General features: G+C 37.6%; 1 protein-coding gene across 10 annotated transcripts in view; it reads left to right on the plus strand.

Moving 5' to 3' along the window:
* Window positions 1-16,634, plus strand: part of SSBP2 (single stranded DNA binding protein 2) — a 204,963-nt gene that overhangs the window by 119,294 nt on the left and 69,035 nt on the right. For 7 of the 10 annotated variants that reach the window (XM_074856726.1, XM_074856733.1, XM_074856724.1 and 4 more), the window contains exon 5: window positions 16,196-16,285. The exons of the other annotated variants lie outside the window; for them this stretch is intronic. In XM_074856726.1, the coding sequence (XP_074712827.1) occupies window positions 16,196-16,285 (90 nt within the window). The remainder of the gene's footprint in view (window positions 1-16,195; window positions 16,286-16,634) is intronic. 10 annotated transcript variants of the gene reach the window in all.

The following is a 16,634-nucleotide window of genomic DNA, read 5'->3' on the forward strand; positions in this document are numbered from 1 at the left end:
GTTTGTTGCTGTTACACTGTTGTATTAAACCTCTCCTTATCTCAACCCCGGGTTTGTATTTCACTCCCTGCCCCGTCTGGTCCGAGGGTGAGGGAGGGGCAGCGGCAGCGTGGTCTCGGATCCCGGCAGGGCCTAAACCACCACACAAGGCTTCCTGCAGGCACACACGTCTTTCTTTTCATGTGCCAACTATGGCACAACTTAGATTTGAAAATGCAGAGCGGTCTACCCTTGCTATTGTAATTTTGCCTTGGCACTATATCATGGCAAAACCAGTTGTTTTTTTATTTTAAAACATCTTTTCTCAGAAAAAACCCATACACTCAGAGCTAGAGTGCTTACAAATATCACAGGAATAGACACTGATAGGGTTGAGAGTTGTTGAGGATGAGAAGGATTTAACAATGGTAACACCGAGTCAAGTAATAAAATGCGAGCTTGTTTTTTATGGTGCCTTATCAAGTGTGCATATATCATTGTCACGCACGCTGTTCTGTGCATAAAGGAGGATTTAAAAAAATAATTGGAAGGCTATATAAGTTCATTGCTGTGGCTGATAAAAATTGTGATAATGTTACCTCAGCCTGAGAGGTTAAACATTCTGTCCAAGCTTCTATACTCTATATTGTATATATTTAAGCCCAGATTTTTGTCACCTTTTCACACAGTTACTACTGTGTTTTGGACTGTTTTTCACTCTGGAAATTACAAGTTGTTTCATTCAGTCTAGCTATAGCTAGACAGTCACTGACCTGAAATAGTTGTGCTAAATGTGAATCTTGCTATGTATACATCAGTATACAATATGCCACAAACACAAGTCTGTACAGGAATAACACCAAGCTGGGACCACTAAAGGAAAAAATAAACTTTTGGTTATCCTTCTGATAAAAAAAACTCTGCACCATTCTCTTGGATTTCAAGGCTGGAGTCGTAACATTTTAATTACATGGCAAATGAAACATACCTGAGTAGGAATTATATATTCCTGGTACTTGAAACTTTATTACCTAGTGTCTCTTGAACTTGCTTCTTACAAAGTTATAAAAAAAACCCCATTGTTTTCTTCGTCCAGCTCATCTGTTCTGACTGTATTTGGTGTCCATTATTCATACCTCAGTGCTGATATGAAGGGGCTAATAGGACAGCAGGAGTGAGAGAAACACTTGTAACAGAGCAGTATTTGTTGCTTACAAACTGTGTGAAGATTTGCTTTACAATATAGGCAGTTTCGAGAAGGTGGTGGTCGTTACCCATTTTAAAGAGGTAGCAAATTGAGTGCTTAGTAAGGAGAGCAGCCTCTATTGTATATTATTTTGATTATCAAAAGAGCAATGTAAGTAGTAATCACAAGGAATGAGAAAACAGACTCTTTTCTAGAAAACAGACCCTGGAAAGTCACTTTCATGAAGCAAAGCCACAGTGTTGCACTGCATCATTGAGGGGTGGTGGTACTCACAAGGAAAATCAAACGTGGTAGCTGTTCATTTCACATGAACTTGGGAATGTGAAGGACATCACGCTTACAGGTTAGGAGGTTTAAGCTTTGCTGAAGTAATTTGCAAAAGAACCAACATAACCATCCCAGGAAACTGCATCCTTTTCCTTTCATCAGGTCTTGCTGTGTTGAGGCTACTAGGGTAGATTAAACAGTTAAATGAAGTACTACTTAATTATCCACTGTTACCTGACACTAACTCAGTTTTGTCAGCTTTTGTACTAAACATGGATACCCCTCCTGTGGAGCACTCTGCCTGCAGAGACCTGGTTATTTTTGTGAGATGGACTGAAGTCCCCAGAAAGCAAAAAGGCTAGAGTTGTTTCTAGGGATTAGAAGACTTAGAAGTGGAAGTGAAGAAGAAGCAACAGTGGGATAGATGAGCTTTAAAGTTCCGTGCCTTGGCTGTTGCTCAGAGGAAATACCAATAAATGCTGCATTTCCCTTGTTCTGTTAACTAAACACCGCACGGATGTAAACATCGTTGCTGGTAGCTCAGCAGCTGACTTTACAAGTAGGCCTTATTTTGTCAAAACTTCCCCCATTTAGGATTGAAGGAAGAAGAATGTCAGCTTCCTACTACTACTTAGTGATGTGAATCTTATCAGCAGATACGAGAGCTGTATAATTTCCCATCAAAAGTTTTTATCGTCGCTGCCAGCTTTCCCAACATAATATAGGCTATTTACCTGGTAGTAGGGGGCACTGCCAGAGTAATAGTTTTCTTCAGCAATTTGTAGCTTATATTATGCCGTGGTAGCAGAGCACTTGCAACCAGCCAGCTCTCTGTAATTAACCAACCTGTCTGAGAAGGCTTCAAATTTATTAATTTGTTAATTTTTTCTGATAGTTTAGACAGGGGAGTAAGCTTCAATTTTTTTTAGTTCTTGTTTTCGCTTGTTACCAGCCTGTATATTACATAGTTCTTAGACTGCTGTGGTTTCACCTGAGTTTAAAGTAACTTCTAATAGCATTATGGACTGGGAGGTGTTAAGGTGGAACATGGGTGTCTAGCTGCTGTGCTCCACTTTAGATAATTTTCTTCAATGAGCAGAGCTAAACTGGATCTATCTCTACTTTCCTTCCTGCAAGCCTCTCTGTGTTAGCTGAGAGGAAGAAGCCAGCTTTTTATGTATAGTGAAATATGGATTATGATGACCAGTAAGCACTAACATTTATCTCTAGTCTTTTAGGTCAACTTGGACACTGTCCTGAAATGAAGGTGACCATGACAGTTAGGTTTGCACTCTTGCGCTTTGTCAGGGAGCTTGGGAAGAGGTGCTTGCTTTTCTCTTAGATTGGTATTATGTGACATGACTTATTTATATAAATAATGGTTTTTATACATGCTTTACTTTATAAGGGCTCCTTCCTCATAGTATGTGCATCTTCAGTGAAAATATCTATACCCATAACTCACATTTAAAGTCAATCTATATCTATATACAGTCTATGCATGTGTAAATGTTTATTACAGGCAAGGTTGGACAGTACCATTTTTGATGACAGGTGCCTGACTATTTCCAGCTGCTCATAATTCTGTCAGATTGTGAAGGGAATTTTTCATACCATGTTCCTGATTTAGGCTGATTTTTTTCTTTTTTTGATGGGTGCAACGGAGAATTACATGGTGAAGTAGAAGTTTTTGTAATCGGTCTTAAATCAGATGGATTTTGTCTCTTGTTCCCTGTATAACATATGTATTTGAAAACACACTACCAATATTGTCATTTTTCAAGTGGAAGGCGTGTGTGAATCAGCATCCCTCCAGGAAGGGAGGTGCCTTGACTGCAGTCCCCATGTCCAGGGCTTGCTGGCAGGATGGAGGAAGGGCCATGCCAATGTCTGTGTGGACACTACTTAAAAACATGAATAATATTAGAATAAGCAAAATCTTAAGATTTTAAAGGTGTATTTAAGAGCTGTACGAGCTAGTTAACCCTAAAAGATTCAGGTTCTCATTATCACCACCATGGATTTTCACACCATGGGGTGTAAAATAATTGGTTCCCTGAGGAGAAGCAACCTGAGACAACCACCTGGGTTTTATCTGCTTTGCAGTGTGATGTGGGGACCCAGCAAGTTTAATTGTGGCTGAAGCTGGGGCTTTTCCTGGCAAGGCTGTTTGTTCTCAGCTGAAGTCCTTAGCAAGCCATGGGTGCATGCTGGGCACTCACAGATTTTGTTTTCTTGTGTGATGCACTGTATGCAATTCCCAAAGGAAGGGGAGGGTTTAGGTTTTTTTATCTTCAGTAATCTATTTGTGTTTAACTTTAGGGACACTGCTCTTCTGCCTGGCTTCTTTGGTGGGGCGGCAAAACTGCTGGGTCTCAAATGCCATTTATTAGTTCTTTTGGTTTGAGGTTTTTTTGTTTTGGTTTGTTTTTTTTACCCATATCCTAAATTTTAAAAAGTCTCAGACTTGTGCATCAGACTACCATTCCAGATAGAAAGTGTTTGAGATACAGGCAGTGTATTTCAGATACTGAAGCATTTAGAAGAAATCTAAAAAGCTTTACGCAGGCAGGTCCTTGGAGGACTGAGTCCTCTGCTGTCCCTTGAGTGTGGATGAATGCCTCTTCCTTGAATTCTTGTACCCCATGGGGTAGCAGGTTGGGCTCCTGTTATTGGTAGGCTACCCAAGATAACTACTTCATAGCAAATAGTCACCAGCATGAAAATGTTCGGTCTTCATAAGCACGGTACGTAATTCTGTTTTAGCACTTAGAGGTGTTAACTGTGTGCTCAACAAGTTACATTTATCCAAAGATAGACATTCAGACAACAGAGAAAAATTAGATACTGTACAGGCTAGCTTTCTTCAAATTGGCAGTGTTTTTCTCAGATGTGAATATTAAAAGATAAACATTCTAGCTGTTGTTGAAAACCCGAGTTACAGGCATGTTTGAAAAGTCCTATCTGTTGGACCATATTTTGTTATAAATGCTGTGCACCATACATTGCATGCAACACTTCAGTTAAACTAAAAATTCTTGAACATATAGAGGGTTTTCACAAAGGTGAATCTCAGTCTTGGTAAGGTTGGTCTCCCTGCACATCCTTGGTAGATGATGGGAAAAGGCACACTCCTCCAGAGGATGTCTTGGAGCGGCTTTCTCTTTGTGGTGGCTGTGGAGGGTGCCTGAGGAGATGAGCCTCACTGGTCTTGTTAGTCTTGGATGGTAGGGAAGTATTCCTAAGGGCTTTATTCAGTGTTATATGGAAATTGAGATATTCCAGCATATACCTTTAATTTTCAAATGCTTGTTAGTTTCCTGAAAGTGTTGGCTTTGTGATGATTTTTCTGCTTATGGAATTAACTTCAGGACATTTAGGGAACAGCTTCACTCTTAAGGAAAACAGAGAAACCTCTTTAAGAGAATAATAATAATAATAATGTGTGGTGATTTTTTAGCTGCAGTCTCTTGGTGTCTTAAAATGAACATATACTTGTTATGGAATTAAGCGCTTATTTTTCAGCACCCGTATACACAAGAAATACCACGGATTTTAAAGCCATGAAATTCAGGCTAGAGACTCTAAAGTATGTATTGTGTTACCTGCCACTAACTCAGTCAACAATGGAGGTAGTGTTCAAAAAATCTAAATGTATGTTTTGTCTATGAAAATGTGCTGTCAATATTACAGTATTGTGAAGTCACATATTTTCATGTTTTAGGACAGAGTAGTAACATTTACAGCACAGACTTGAAAAAGACAGAGATACATCTGTAGTAAGTATTTTAGTAATGGTTGTTAAAGAGAAATTTGATGACATGAAGGTCTGGACAAGAACACCCAAAATATACTATTTCTTGAGCAGACAAGCAGTTTCATCATGAGGTAAATTCTGCAGTTCAGCTCCTTCTGAAATAAAATTTAGGGGGTTGTACAAATGCTTTCTTTTGCAGTCAGCTACATATGGAGACAAAAATCCATTTGGATGGAGAGGGAATTACTGAGTTTTCTTCTGTTGTGGGTTTTGGGGTTTTTTTTTTTTCAGAAGATACGCATATATTGCCAAGATTGCTGAGTCACTCCCAGGTGACCTAAGGATAACCCCAAACTGGTCTACTTTACGTTTTTCATAATCAAAATTTGGTCTTTCAACTCACAGTGTATTTTGTTCATTGTGTTTCATAACTTAGAAAAGACAGAGGGATGCAGAAAAACTTTAATCTTATCATTGCTAACCACTATATTCTTAAAATGGGAGAGAACTGTTGTGTGGAGTGCAGTGGCATGAAAACTGGAATACAACATTATGGCAATCTTTAAATCTTTGGAAAACAAAATGGGTTTAACAGTTAGATTAATTAAAAGATTAAAAGATATTGTGCCAACCAGCTTAACTACTAGAGAAAGTTAGGGTATAAGATAGTCTTCTCATACTAAACTATCTAGTACAATTGTACCAACTGAATTTTCTGTAGAGCATCAACAGAACAAAATGGATCACGTTTGGAGCAGGGAGGCTAGCAGTGATCAGCCCACTTTGTGTAGTATGTCATGGCTGAAGCACAGTGATTGTCAGTTACTCAAACTCATAGGTGGACTAAGCACTGTATTTCTAAAAATTAGCTTTAGGTACCTATTTTTGACCTGATTGGAGAGGATGTCATATGATCAGTCACCATTTAAAATTATTTGGAATAATTATTTCAGGAGCTAGCCATATTTGACTGTGTATATTAAAAATCTTATAGCAATATTCCTCTTTTTTTGCAGTCCAATTATTATGACCTCATCAGCTGTTGAGAAAATACTAAGAAAAGACAATAGATGCATTTTTGTATTCCAGCAATTTTAAATGTAAAAGCAATGCTTCGATCTGATGACTGATTTAAAAATTCGATCGGATACTCATAATATGTCATGATCACGTAAGTTAAACAATTTGAATCGTTTTTCTCCTTTTTAGGAGAAGCATCTTCGCATACCTTCATTCAGATTCCTCCTGATGAGGAAGGCAGTGGGTTAAACCTATGGTCTGTGATGTCAGTTATTCAACAAAGATGTGATCTGGAGGTGCAGCTTGGAAAAAAGTAGCGCATTGAGTATTTTGTGGTTGTTAAGCTAGCAGACCGAAGCAGTCTTGGTCTCCAGGGAATCTGGAGGAGGGGTGTAAGTGTCACTTCTGGAAAGAAGTCATTTCATTGAAATATCACTGCAACTCAGCTCCAAGCTGCAACAGCAATGTTTTGTGTCCTCAAGTGCCTTTAACTTGTCAGCAGTGTGGTTATTACTGATGAATCCGACAATACTGTTGCATTTTATCAAAAGCATAACGTAACTCAGCTGCCTAACCCTTGGTGTTTCAATTTTGTACTTAAGTACACGTTACTAAATAACACAGGGCTTAGAATTAAGCTGAAATGAAACATTACTAGAAAATTGTCTGAAAATAATTATTTTGTGTCTTCATAAAGAAACAGGAAAAGCCAAATATTCAGCTTTTAAGTATAGTTCGGTTCCATTTTGGAAAAGAATGGACAGAAATTTGATTCCTTATTTGCATATTTAAAACAAATTATTTTGCACTTTTTTTTTTTTTTAAAGTGAACGTTCTGTTGATACCTATGTGCAATAGTGATGTTAATAATTTCCTGTGACCAATATACATTTTAAAATAGCTTTTCTTTATAACCATACTTCAGAGAAACATTTGTCTGGAAATCGAATTCTAAGTAATCCAAGAAGAAGCAGCCAAGAGACAGGACTGAAATGCTGTCTTTTGACAAGAGTTTGAAATCCTTTTATTCATTGATAGAAAAGCTTTCCTTAAAAATAATTTCTGTTACTCTTAACAGTATACTTCCAACCTCATACCTAGTTTTCAGTTCTGTAATAGAATTTCACTATTTCAGCTAAGTAGAATGAAAACCACAGATTGGGCACTGGGATATAGTAAAACAAACTAATCTTGCTAAAGATACAGGGAAGCTTTCTTACGGTGGGGTTGTTTTGGGGGTAGGATTATTTCTTGGGGAAAGAAGAAGGGATGGAGCCCCGGAGTGTGCCATCCTTGTCAACAGGTCTGCTTTTCACTAAGTGAACAGGTGTGCTGATGTAAACTGAGTAAAACAACATTTTTTTCCCGAAAATTAGATTAAATGTAATTTTTTTCTTCTGATAACAGATACACAGCTTGGCTATTCATAGAATTATTATCATATGACATTATATATTTTTTATCACTCATAGTAATGTGTAAGATGGAGTGAAAAGAAATACAATGCCAGAGTCCAGATCAAACTGTAAGCAACTCCAATTTGAGGAAAATTGAGAAGTTACAAGAAACAGCATTATAACCTTTTACAGTTACACTTCTCAGACAATGTCACATGAATGCCTTCCTATTACAGAACAGAAATGAAATATTTTAGACAAAAATATATCAGTGGAACTACACCAAGAATTAATTAGGTCTTGTGATCCAGATCTTTCAAATGGCTTGCTTCTATCACTGTGATGAATCTACCCTTTGGGGCAAGATCTTCAATTCATTTTAAGTAAACCATGGCTGCTCAGTCTAGGGGTTATGGGTCTTTTGTGTACAGCTGAGTGTTCAAAGGGTCTGTGAAAGGAATAACAGCTTATTTAAATTTTCTTATTTTATTTCTTTTTTTTTGTTCAGAGTGGTGAGTAGTTTTTTGTTCTGTCTTGAAGAAAATGAGGTTAACCACTGTAGTTCCTCTTAACATTTCTTTCTCTGGTTTGTGGTAGGTAAAAAATAATGAAGCACTATTTTAGTAACTAGCTAATGGCTTAGAAAAACTTGTTAAATTGCAAGTTGAAGGGTTTAGAAATGTAAATTTGCTAATGTTGTTGCAGAACTGACTACAGTCTGTCTATGAAGCTATCAAATGACCAGAAATTAAGCATGTGGTAAATGTGGTTGGAAATAACAATTGTCCATCATTTGTCTTTCTGGGGGGAAAAAAAACCCACCTGAATTTAAACTCCCTAATTCCCATCATCTCCCAAATTCATGAACTTGAAAAAGTAGTACTAAATATTTCTCCTTCGTCCTCAGGAAAGAAAGAAACAATTCTATAGGCGTTCTGTTAAAGAGGACAATATAGTTTTGTCAAAAATACTCAGTAAAATGTGATAAAAGATAATACACGATTTTGCGTGTCTGTGTCTGTTCAGTTAGTTTCTTGTTTGTTTGCAGTAAACTTGAGAAGGCATGAAATACTGTGAATTAGAAGAATTCCAAGATGGTAACCAGTAAGTTGGTAATAAGCAGTTAGCTTTTTGGTGCATTATACGTATCCATGCCTGTATGGGAAAGCAACCAGAGTGCTGTGCTTAACTGAACAAAATTTCTGGAAAAAGGAGGGTATGAGAAAGTGACAAAAATAGACAGTTGGCTTATACATTATTTTTCTGTTATTGTTGCGCTTTTGGTGCATCAGGGACTGGTCACCGCTAAACACAATGGCCCCAATGTCATCTGTTCCTGTTTATTTACAGTTCTCTTAATTGACATCGCTGGATGTGATGAATTAAGCAATACTGATTTGGAGAGACGTTTGACTTTCATATGAACTTACTCGTACATTCATCTCAGAGCTGTATCAACTGACTAGCAGAGTCTTATTTATGCTTAGCATCAGTGTGAGTTTTCAGCATGGGTTTCAAGGAGATATCTACCAAAAATTAAACATTTTCTGCTTTTCCTGCCAACAGTACACTGCTGTCATCAGTGTTTTAGACTGGGTACCAACGGCAGTTGTAGTTTCCCTGTGTTGTCCTTCACAGCCATCCTGACACATTTCCTGTTCAGTTTGTTTAAATTACCTGTACATTAACGTCGTATACAAAACTAAGCTGAGATGCTGAACATTTCTGCTCTTGTTTTGATTCAGCTGATTATATTAATATCTTCCATGACAGAATATTTTTGTTTGGTTTCTGTGTATTTTGGTTGCATATATGAATATATGAAAAGATTATATTAATACTTGTGCTACAATTTAAAAAAATACATTTAAATTCATTCAAGTTAGAAAGCTCAGTGATTCTAAAATAAAATAATAATGGGTTATTTATTACAGGATCAAAATGATCCTTAACACCACATTAAGTGCCAGTTGTATCTATATTTCATATTCATATTTCCACACTTGAACTTGAGGAGTGAATACATCTTGGTCACGTTTAGATGAAATGTAAAATGATACTGCATATATAATACAGCTAGTTCTCGGAATTGCTCTATATTAGATTTCTTATGAAAATAGCACTCTTGATGAAAAACCTGTATTTCAGAGAAACTGATTTAAGTGTTATTATTTTTGAAGATCTTGCCAAAATTCTCATGACCTAACTTCTCCCTGAAGCAGGATTCAGTAAGAGGAAAAAAAGCTAAAGTATGTCTGGCATTGCTTACAATAGTTTAGCGTACGTTAGCAGTTTTTTCTGATTATCATTCAAAATCAGATATAAATTTTTTGAATAATCAAAAGCAAAGCTTTCAGTTGTATCATTAAAGTAATTAGAGTCTCAGCAAAAGGAGTATGAGAAGTAGGAGTTCCTACACCATACAGTACTTTAAGCAAGTGCTGCTTAGTCTTTGGACTTTTGAGATCTGGTGTAAACACAAAGTTTCTTGGGTATTTTTAGTTGGTTTGTTTTTTCTTGACCTTGAACCCAGAAAAATAGTGCATACAACTTGCAGTTGCAATACCTTGCAGCCAGTTCTGCAGTAAGATGTTTCTGGTCATGCTGTTCAGCTTGTAGGACTCGTGAAGTCAGGTTGGAGGTTTGTTCTCCCAGAATGCTCTGAGACACATTTGTGCTACAAAATCTTACCAGTATGAAAATTTTTAATCATACTGATGCTGCTAATTCACTTTCGTGTGTTCACCCTGGCCTGCCTGTACTGCTACATTCACGGTGCATCACACTCACCGTGCATCAAGCCGTGTGGCAAAAATGTGTGAACCTTCTAGGTAGGCATTGCAGTGCCCCTCCAGAGAACACCCCGTTTTACTCTAATATTAGGGAATAAGGACCATTTGTCAGAGGCTCTGTCAGCCTGTAATTATCAACAGGCTGTTGCTTCCAGCAGTATATGGAAGGGTCACAAGTCGGGCTGAGAGCAAAGCGTTCTCAGGCACACCTCACTCGTGTGTGCTATGTGACAGTAGGTATTGGGAAAGCACAGTCACATCTGCAGTAGGAATAGTGAGAGGAAACATCATTAAAAGGGAAAATCGACTTTTTAACTGTTTCAGACTCTCCCTGTGGAAATAATCTATTTTGAAGAGAGGGACTCAAACTAGCACACTTGACAGCACTGGCAAGCACCTGGGCCTTACTAGGTCTAGCTCCACACCTTCATCTAAACCAGAGTTATTAATGCAGCTCCTTTTTTATCCTGACACTATTGCTGTGTTCTCAACAAACTGTTACTCCCTCTTCCTCTTTGATGCCAGTTTTAGCATCATTAAATCCTAAAATAGAGGTTTAAACTTGCCTGCATCATGGACACTGGTCCCAGTAGTTTCATTGTCCTTTAGAGGCACCATGCTGTCTCTGTCTGGAGTCCAGCAGGGACTTTTACTTGCGTGGTCTTCACAGCACAACACACCAGTACTGCGCTCATGTTTTGCCACAGAAGACAGGACACAAGGACACTTGTCTCCGAATAAGCCAGTAGCAGGAGGGATTGGCTTGTTGCTTGATGCAGCTGAAGGTGTGGGTACCCACCACCTCTAGTAATTTAGCAGCAAATGGGACTCTCCAGCTAACTCAGCAGATTTAGGGCTGATGTAGAGGAGGTTTATGGAGGAGACTTGGATGATAAGGGAATGAGTGGACAAGAGTGGCCATAGATGTGTCTTATATGTGAGGTCCAACTTCTCTCATCCATCACCAGGTAGATTTCATCATTCATCATCAAGTAGACTTCTAAAACATTAGAAGTCTCCTTTTGGTGGAAAAATTTAGTAACGTGATAAACTTCTTACTTTGGATAAAAATAAGGATTCCTTACTCTAAGCAAAATACCTGAAATTAAATGCCCAGATTAGTGAATGAGCTGGATAAGGATTTTTATAGATAAAGTCAAAGTCCTTTCTTTGTAAAATTCTTGGATTGCAAATGGAATTCTTCTGTGAGCTTCCATCATAAACCACTTCTTGTGGTAGCCTATGTGTTGCAGATTTTTATATTTCAGATACTGTACTAATGCAATAACTAACCTTTTTTATTTTTTATTTACTTTGTGATTTCTGTATTGTAAAAACCAGTCTAACCCATAGCTAGTTTTAATTTTTTTAATATAGTAATCTATTTTTACATTGTCAAGAGTGGCGCTGGTAAAGAATGACCACAATAAGTTTCTTTCAAGAATACCTTTTCAATTAATAATTGTAAAGATATATGATAAATTCAGTATTCTAGCTACAAAAGCAAATACAGTTTTCCATTTTTAAGGAGGTAAGATACTGTACAAAAGTATTAGACCATTTAAACTTTCCTGTTTCATCTTATTATGAAAAACAGGGAAAGCAAATTGCAGATATTCAGAGTGTCAAACTAATGGAAGTATAAATGATGAACAACTTATAATGCATGCAGAAAGAAGGCATGGTTTGCTGTGGGTCTGTGAAAAAAGAACTGAATAATTAATCAGGATAGAATAAATAAGAATATTTTTAATGCAGCAGTTGCAGGTTTGTTTATTGATCTACCTGGTATAAGTTCTTAAAACCATTGGATAGTGCAAGCTAGAAAATGTAATATCCCTAAAACACTGAAAATGCTTTATTTCTGGTTTTGGGACTTCAGTGCCCATCAGAGAAGATAATCCCAAACAAACAAACATGAAAACAGAAAAAAAGCCTAGTACATTACATAATGAAAGATAGAAGTTGATGTTTCTGTAACACCTAAGACTGGACTATTGCAGAATGCCTATAACTGTAATATTCCTACAATTATTAAGCAGTACTTCAAATGTCAGTAAAATTGACCTACTATTACAGCCACTCAAACTTTGCATCATTCTGTCCTCCTTCCCAGTCAGAAATACAAAGCAGAGATGGTTTTGCACGAGTGGTATAATTAAATCTCAAATAATTAGGTCAGTTAAAATCCACACATTGAATACTTTACCCCAAAACATCATGGTCCACAATCAAAAAATGGCCAACATTAGTAAATGAATTTAATTTTGAGTAACTAGCCTGAAGCAAAGGCTAGTTCCCTTCTGGTTGAGACCTTTTTCTCCGGAAACCACGAGAACCAAGATTGAATAAATCAGTCTGGATCAGTTGTTATGTAATCACCTCCACAAGACCTTGCTTTTCTTCCCCCTTCATTATTACAAATTATTTCTCTGATACCCATCTGATAGCACTGCTCAGATGTTTTGGCCACCCTCTGGGCAGCTCTCCAGGATGGAACTTCAGTCCTCAAGAAGAAGGCTTTCTGAGGAGGCTGTAGAAGCTCTCCAGTCTCATGTGTTGCCTTCATCTGGCTCCTTTCTACATATCTTCTTCATCCACATAGTTGTACAAAACCCACTCGTCTTAAAAAGTGGTCACTTTGGAGCAGTATGCCTTTCACAGGAATTGGCAGCACCTCTGAAAGTAATGCGTTTCATTACACCTGTGAAGTAGACTTACGGTCATTCATTGCTATGTCTGTAGCTCAGGAGACAGAGAATCACCTTATGCCCATTTTACCAGTCCTGGAGAGTTGTGCACTCTCTGAGGTTCACTGAGGTTCACTCTCTGAGTTGTGTACTCTGAGGTTCACTGAGGAGCAGTATCTACCAGATCTCTCTGGTATCACTGCTAAGTCAGATTCAAAAATAAGAAAAAAAATAATTCTTTTTAAGAAACCATTATTGAGACAATTATGAAAATGTTATCTTCAGGCATATTTCTTACAACGCCTTGTTAGGAGGTTTAATGGCTAACATAAATCTTAACATACAATTTTAATCCTTTTCTTAAACTATTAAGTATATTTTGCCATTTTTCTTTTTTAAAGTGCAGGAAATGGCATGAATTCAGTGCAGGCAGATCCCTATATCCCTGTAGGAGCACTGCATCCTAAGAAGTCATTCCCTTCTTCTCTTACATCCTTTCATAACCTGGGGGCTCTGTCAGAGGCCACAGTTGTGGAGGACATCTATGACCCATTGAGTGTATTAAGGCACTCTGGCATGCATTAATGCCTGGTATAGTTTAGTTTAAATAATGTGAGCAGGAGTGAGGGATCCTGGGATGGGAGGCTTCTGAAAACTGGTTGTGTATGAGAGGAGGTGCTGCTTAGCTCTTTTTCTGAGATCTCGCAACTTTGACAGTGTTCTGCCTATCTGACTTCATGCTGTTGAGATGCGTTTGCCCAGTGATTTATTACAGTCTGTTCAAATGCTTTGTTCTGTGGCATTGGCTCCACTGGACATTTTACAGTGCATATTACATGGCTGGTGAAGATGGACACAGCTAAGGTAGCATAGGGGCAATCAGGAATTAATATGCAAGGGGGGATGATACTGTAATAAGGTTCATCATTATTAGTGCCCCTTTAATGGGCTACTCCTTCTTAGTCAGAGACTGGAGTGCAGGCTATTTTGGACATTTTAAGGTGCTCAGGCTTTTAACATCATTGATTTTCTTCATCAGTGATGCTACTGTTGTCGTTCTTCATCTAGAAAACCTGTACATATGGAGGTAAGATCCAACACACTTCACTCAAACTGTATCTACACCTATTCATGATTTTAATTGACATTGTTACCCAATGCTCAGTTCAAACAGGTCATTTTTGTGCTTAAAAAAAAAAGCTGAAAACTTTTATCTTCTGTTTTCCTTTGGAAATGTAGATAATCTGAAAGTAATTAGAGGACATTCACCGAAGCCGTGCAAAAGAAAGGAAGGGTAACAAAATTATTCTGTTCTTCAGGAGTTACTTCTGTGCATTCACACCACTTGCTTATTTCCCCCTCTGTCTGGGAGGCCAAGAGACTGCCACTGATCTGAGAGAAGTACCTGACTCCTTCCAGGGACTCGCATGATATTGTGTGCACCTAAGCAGCATCATATGCCAGTCTCATGAACTTCAGGCAGTGGCCAAAGAATAGCAGTGGCTAGCGGAGAACCGTCTTTATTTGCTACAGCTTTATAGGCTGGTGGTTGGATTGGTTTGTGGTAGCCTCTCATGAGAAGGTATTACGATTTAAAAGCATTTGCTGCATCCAACTCACCTGCCTGGCTTTCTCTGTCAATTGCAATTATATAGTATTTTAACACTGATCCTGCAGACAAGATCCTTGCATAAATAAGACTGTTTATTACAGAGTTTTCTAGTGAATTGAAGTCTTGTACTCAGTTCTGAAGCCAGCATGTTTTGCAGTCTTTGTATTTTAATGATATGTTCTAGACTTCTGTTTGGAAAGAACATACAGCTTAGATGCTAAATATGCTACTGGTAGTTGTTCAGAAGTTTGATTCCAAAGCATAGTTTAAACCATTGAAAAGTCTTGTGTTAATTAACTATTTCCTTTCTGCTTGGTTTAAAAAGGTCAGCCCTTCTTTGTGCCAGTTTTCAAAACTTTCCAGCATTATTCTTTAATTTCCTAGATAGTGTGCCACGACACCTGGAAATACAATTTTCACATCTGCATCTTTTGGATATCAAGTGTGCGCGGACAATAGAGTGATAAGTTAATAAACGCAAGCCATTCATATTCTGTAGGGCAGGTGTTGGCAGGTCATTAGTAAGCTGCAAGTGGCTCTCGATGCATTGTGTGTGCGTGAGTACTTTCACAGAAGATTGTAAGCCTTTATGGGTGATTCAGCCCCGTGCCCTACAGAAACATATTGCAGGAAGGAAGACTGCTAGAAATTAAAAGTAATTCAGGTTCCAATACTGACAACAATAACAGTTTGGCTTCCCTTTTTGTGGCAATCTCCTGCTTGTAAATTGCCAGAAGCAATATTCTTTACTTGCTTATTCAAACTGAAGGATTTGCAAAGGTAACTAATTTCATCCTCTGACTCATGTCTTAGAAACCCTTTTTTTCTTTACCCTCCAAAAACATAACCTGAATTCTTCTAATTTGTCATGGTGGTTATTTGTGGGGTTGGGAAAATCATAAGCATTACCAGCAGAATCGTAAGCATTCCTTCTTGTACTGTTTATAGCAGAATCCTGATTTGAAGCTTGATGTAGTTCTGAAAGAATATTACAGTCTGCTAAGATTATCTTTAAAGTGCTTGGAAATTGCTGATAAAATGCATAAATTTCTTTATGCTATATGTATATCCTTGTGCATGTGTGAGGATGTTTATACACATAATACAAGAAAAAGTGTGCAAGTTACATTCACGTTTGTGTATATATAAACACGCTCAGATGCAATATTTTTAAAAACCTAGTAGAGATTTGACACATATTTGTATATCCATGCGATCTCTAGCATCCTTCCCCTCAACATACCTTTGTTATTTTAATAAATCATTATACTTGTATAAATGAAGACTTAACACTATACAATTTTAATTTACCTTCAGATGAAACAATGACATCATGACATATCCAGAGAATTACTTTCTGCATTTTGGTCAGGTTTTGGGGGCTTTTTTGATTTGGGGTTTTTTTTTTTTTTTCTGTTGGGTTTAATGCCTACCATGCAATGACAAAGGTTTATTCTCCCTTTGTTCTTTTCAGAGTGCTGCAGCAGCTCCCAGTCCAGTGCTAGGAAACATTCCCCCAGGAGATGGCATGCCAGTAGGTCCTGTACCACCGGGTTTTTTTCAGGTATTCAGAAAAATTATGATTACAGGAATTTTAGGATAGAAAATCCTCCGTAACACTGTTTACAAGTCTATAGAGAAGGTCCTGTTCTAAACTATGTCTTACTATATGGTGCAATACTTGAGAATTTATTTTTTAACAGAAGTGAATAAGTGGAAAGGAAGGGATCTCTCTGACTGACAAGTATTTCATTTATGAAATAGTACAGTACAACTCATTTCAAAATTTCAAGGATAAGAAATGGTGCCAATTTATAAGTGGAGACTGAAAATGCTTGAATATAATTTTAAAGTAATTTCTTGTGATAATACACATACATTGCATTGAAACTTTAGGAACGTTGTTGGTCATG

The sequence above is a fragment of the Strix uralensis genome, chromosome Z (assembly GCF_047716275.1).
Source record: "Strix uralensis isolate ZFMK-TIS-50842 chromosome Z, bStrUra1, whole genome shotgun sequence".
In the NCBI taxonomy this organism is placed as follows: domain Eukaryota; kingdom Metazoa; phylum Chordata; class Aves; order Strigiformes; family Strigidae; genus Strix; species Strix uralensis.